The sequence below is a fragment of the Protobothrops mucrosquamatus genome, unplaced genomic scaffold (assembly GCF_001527695.2).
Source record: "Protobothrops mucrosquamatus isolate PMUCROS unplaced genomic scaffold, P.Mucros_1.0 scaffold3824, whole genome shotgun sequence".
NCBI classification, from domain to species: domain Eukaryota; kingdom Metazoa; phylum Chordata; class Lepidosauria; order Squamata; family Viperidae; genus Protobothrops; species Protobothrops mucrosquamatus.
In genome coordinates, this window is record NW_015389776.1 from 52,177 (window position 1) to 57,513 (window position 5,337).

General features: G+C 45.7%; 1 protein-coding gene across 1 annotated transcript in view; it reads right to left on the bottom strand.

Annotated features, from left to right (window-relative positions):
* LOC107298263 (2-acylglycerol O-acyltransferase 2-A-like) overlaps nucleotides 1–3,986 on the bottom strand; it is a 9,440-nt gene extending 5,454 nt beyond the window's left edge. The window contains exons 1-2 of the mRNA XM_015827635.1: nucleotides 3,893–3,986; nucleotides 2,426–2,604 (exon numbers count right to left, since the gene is read on the bottom strand). Of these exons, the coding sequence (XP_015683121.1) occupies nucleotides 2,426–2,604; nucleotides 3,893–3,986 (273 nt within the window). The remainder of the gene's footprint in view (nucleotides 1–2,425; nucleotides 2,605–3,892) is intronic.
* Between the last annotated feature and the right edge of the window lie 1,351 nt (nucleotides 3,987–5,337).

Consider the following 5,337-nt stretch of genomic DNA (forward strand, 5'->3'; position numbering starts at 1 on the left):
AGGAAACCCTATACCATTTCGGACAAATGGCTGTCCAGTCTCTTCTTAAAAACTTCCAGTGTTGGAGCATTCTGGAAGCAAATTGTTCTATTGATTAATTGTTATGTCAGGAAATTTCTCCTTAGTTCTAGGTTGCTTCTCTCTTTGGTTAGTGATTGTCCACTAGGACTCTGAGATCCCTCTCACAGTTGCTACTGTTGAGCATTTTTTTCTGGTGTGTACAATCTTCCTCCTTAAACCCCAGGCCAAAAACAATGCTCTTTGTTGTATTTCAAAAGCCTGCAACACCTGTTTGGCTATAGGCCAAAGAACCACGTCAAAGAAAGATAATTGCATGAGAAAACAACCCCTTGGCAATCTCTCTTCCCACAGCCACAAAGAGGCTTTTGAACCGGGTCAAGTGGGCACAACCTGGGTTGTGTTGACAGGAAGATGCCACCTTCTAGATTTGATTGCAAAAGTTAAAAAAAAACACTACAATTTGGCTAACCACGTCAACTCTTCCCCACTCTTAAATTCTCTTTAAAAGAGAAGGAAGCACACAATGACCGATCATTTACGCAACATTTGTGGTTATATTAACTGGGTATATGATTCCCACAGCAGTTTTGGAGAGTCGATATAAAAAAATATCTGATTTTGCCCATTGGCTTTCCCTGTCAGAAGGTCACAAAAAAAGAATCAGGTGATCCCTGGGACACTGCAGTGGTCATAACTGTGAGTCAGTTGCCAAGGTTCTGAATTTGGATCACGTGACCATGGGGAGGCTGAAACGGTCATAAGTGTGAAAAAGGATCGTCACTTTTTTTTCAGTGCCGTTGTAACTTCGAACGGACACTAAATGAACTGTTTTAAGTCTAGCTCTTTTGCAAGCATGAGAAATTAAACTTTTACTGCAGGGGTCGTCAAACTTGGCAACTTTAAGACTTGTGGACTTGAACTCCCAGAATTCCTCAGCCAGGCATGCTGGCCATAGTTCCCCCATGCTGGCTAAGCAATTCTGGGAGTTGAAGTCCACAAGTCATGAAGGGGCCATAGTTCCCCCATGCTGGCTCAGGAATTCTGGGAGTTGAAGTCTGCAAGTCATGAAGGGGCCATAGTTCCCCCATGCTGGCTGAGGAATTCTGGGAGTTGAAGTCCACAAGTCATGAAGGGGCCATAGTTCCCCCATGCTGGCTGAGGAATTCTGGGAGTTGAAGTCCACGAGTCATGAAGGGGCCATAGTTCCCCCATGCTGGCTCAGGAATTCTGGTAGTTGAAGTCCAGAAGTCTTAAAGTTGCCAAGTTTGAAGACCCCCGATTTACTGTATCCAATAGCAAAACGTTTCATGAGCATAACTTTCTATTGATTTGTCACTCCAGGTCAGTCTCGGCTCTTCACAACTGCCTGGATTGGTCCTTGCAGCTATAGTTTGTTTTGTTGATTTGTACAATTTCCTACTCTGAAAAAACGACATCCAGACTCCTGTTTTTTCTTTCATACTGTGCCACCAGGGGGCGGCACCTGGCTTTGCCTGTACTGAAAAGCTAATTAAGGTCAAGGCTGCTATCACCAACTACTTCTTAGTTTATGGCATTCAAACTTGGCCCTTTTATGACTTGTGGACTTCAACTCCCAGAATTCCTCAGCCTTATTCTAAGCAAGAATAAGGAATAGAATAGAATAGAATAGAATAGAATAGAATAGAATAGAATAATAATAATAATAATAATAATAATAATAATAATAATAATAATAATAATAATAATAATAATAATAATAATAATAATAATAATAATAATAAAGTTGGAAGGGACCTTGGAGGTCATCGAGTCCAACCCCCTGCCCAGGCAGGAAACCCTATACCGTTTCAGACAAATGGCTGTCCAGTCTCTTCTTAAAAACTTCCAGTGTTGGAGCATTCACCGCTTCTGGAGGCAGGTTGTTCCATTGGTTAATTGTTCTAACTGTCAGGAAGTTTCTCCTTAGTTCTAGGTTGCTTCTCTCCTTGATCAGTTTCCACCCATTGCTTCTCGTCCTGCCTTCAGGCGCCTTGGAAAATAGCTTGACTCCCTCTTCTTTGGGGCAGCCCCTGAGATACTGGAACACGGCTATCATGTCCCCCCTCGTCCTTCTCTTCGTTAAACTAGACATACCCAATTCCAGCAGCCTTTCCTTATATGTTTTAGCCTCCAGTCCCCTAATCATCTTTGTTGCTCTTCTCTGTACTCTTTCTAGAGTCTCAGCATTTTTTTTACATCGTAAAAAATAGAATAGAATAGAATAGAATAGAATAGAATAGAATAGAATATAATAGAATAGAAAATATGGATTGGAATAGAAATAGAACAGAACAGAACAGAATAGAATAGAGCTGGAAGGGACCTTGGAGGTAATCTAGTCCAACCCACTGCTCAGGCAGGAAACACGTAGGGGGACACGTACCGAGATTGGGAAATAATCTTTCATGTATCGCCAGACGACCGAATTCCGCATCCGGTGGGAGCGCCGCCCACCTTTGCTCGGGGTGTCCCAGTCGAACGCCCACCAGGCAGCATAGAGGGTGCTGATCAGCCAGAAGCGTGTGAAGAGGAGGAGGATGAAGACGGCAATGCAGCACTGAGCTGGAGGAAGAAAAGGGAGAATGGTTAGGGGTCTTTCACGTTAACATGTTTGATTCCCTAATCAGGAATAACAGAGCTGGAAGGGAACTTGGAGGTCTTCTAGTCCAGCCCCCTGCTCAAGCAGGAAACTCTATTCCATTTCAGACAAGTGACTGTCCAGTCTCTTCTTGAAAACCTCCAGTGTTGGAGCAGCCACAATTTCTGGACAGAATTTTCTAGAATTGTGGGAGTTGAAGTCCGCAAGTCATGAAGGGGCCATAGTTCCCCCATGCTGGCTCAGGAATTCTGGGAGTTGAAGTCCACCAGTCATGAATGGGCTATAGTTCCCCCATGCTGGCTCAGGAATTCTGGGAGTTGAAGTCCACCAGTCATGAAGGGGCCATAGTTCCTGCCATGCTGGCTGAGGAATTCTGGGAGTTGAAGTCCACAAGTCATAAAAATGCCAACATTGCCTACCTCTGTCCTTGTCCCGGAAAAACACTTTTTCACAGAATTTCTCTTTTGGTAAATCAAATAAATGCTGCCGGTTGACTAGAAATGCAGATTTTTTTTTCCTGTCTCCAATTTTGCCCTGTTTTACTCCTTTCTTGCCACAAATGAACAACTGCAGTTAAGTTAGTAACACGGTTGTTAAGTGAATCCGGCTTCGCAAATTGACTTTGCTTGTCAGAAGGTCGCAAAAGGGGATCACGTGATCCCCCCAGGATGCTGCGACCGTCATAAATATGAACCAGTTGCCAAGTGTCTGAATTTTGATCACCTGACCGTGGGACTGCTGCGACAGGTGTCAGCTTGAAAAAATAGTCATAAGACACTTTTTTCCAGTGCCGTTGTGACGTTGGTCACTAAATGAATTGTTGTAAGTCGAGGCCAACAAAAAAAAGAAAGGCAGATCCCTGCCAGAAGGAGCTTGCAAAACGGATCCCTGTCCATCTCAGAGTCTTCTTCCTGCAAAATGTACCCCTCGGTTTTGCTGCGCAATGCAAGCCACAGGTGGAGATTTTTCTGGCAACTCCTTAAAACAGGGGTCCCCAACCCCCGGTCTGTGGACCGGTACCAGGCCATGGCATGCCAGCAACCGGTCTGCACAAACAAGCAAAACCCCATCTGCAGAATGCAGGCACCACACAAAACCACACACCCTCCGGTCCATGGAAAAACCTCTCTCCATGGAACCAGTCCCTGGTGCCCAAAAGGTTGGGGACCTCTATCTTAAAAGACAGCCCCCTCCTTCCTCCCCCCCTTAAAAATGTCCCCTTAATTAGGAATAACCATCTTTTATTTTTACCCATGCACAAAAAACAGAAGACCCATTGAAGCACGGAGGCCGTCTGAAGCCGTCTCTCCCACGGGATGTGGCGAGGAGCGAATTCAATCTTCATCCTAGCAGCCGAGCCCGTTCCACTTTCTTCGGACTGAAGACGCTGACCCAACGTTGTGGTGCTGGTTGCGGGAGGAAGGGGCAAAGTCTGTGGCCTCTGCCCGCCCAGGAGGAACACGGTGCTGGGTGCAATTACAGTAATTAATGTGGAAATCTGGAGGAAACCCAGCCCCTTTTGGCACACTGGACCGGTTCAGTGTGTAGGGCTGGGTCATAAATTCTTGCTTCTCTGTTAGGTCTCAGCCAAAAGCAGCAGAAATGTTCAAGAGAAGTTGGAAGGGACCCATCTTCCTTCTGGTGCACCTTCTCCTCTTTGGAAAGACGCCAATGGAGCATTGGAAAGGACGCTGCACGCTGGGTTTATTAGATTTTTTTAAAAGCCAGCTTTATTAGTTTATAAGTAATACAAAGTGGCAAACATGCATAATATTCCTTTCTCCCCCCTGAAACAACGACCCTGTGAGGTGGGATAGGCTGGGAGACAGAAGGACTAGCTCAAAGTCTCCCAATTGGCTTTCATATCTCCTAAGGCAGGACTAGAACTCACTTTCTCCTGGTGTCTGGCCAAAGTCACCCAGATGGCTTCCATGCTTAAGGCAGGACTAGAATTCCCAGTGTCCTGGTGACTGGCCAAAGTCACCCAGCCGGCTTCCATACCTAAGGCAGAACTAAAACTCACAATTTCCTGGTGATTGACCCAAAGTCACTCAGACGGCTTCCATGCCTAAGGCAGGACTAGAACTCCCTGACTCCCAATTTCTAGACCAGCCCCTTAACCACTAGACCCGACTCTTATGGCCTCCTGGGATGCGTCACCCATTTGATGAGCCACCCCTGGGTGGCTCTTCTGCTGAGCCGGCTCTCCCGTTTTTCCAATGCTTCTTCCCACCGTATGGTCAGAATCCTCAAAGAATTTAAAATATTTGAATGCTGGTTTGAGAGCCTGCCTTATTAGGGGGACGGCAGAAACACTGAAGCCGATTTTTTCCATCCGGCGTGTCTTTCTGCCACGAGGGAATTATTATTATTATTATTATTATTATATTTAAATTTATATGCCGCCCTTCTCCCCATGGGACTCAGGGCGGCTCACAGCATATTAAAACATTGTACAAAAAATTTTCCCCTGCTAAAAACCAATTAAAATCCAAATATTGGTAGCTGTGGCTCTTTAAAATTGTTTAAAAATTATCCCTATTTAAAACTCACCCTAGGTCAGGCCCGCTTGTTGAAAAAGCCATGTCTTGAGGGCGCGGCGGAAGGTTAAGAGATCCGGAATCGTCCGGATCTCGGGGGGTAGTTCGTTCCAGAGGGTGGGGGCACCCACAGAGAAGGCCCTCCCCCTGGGGGTC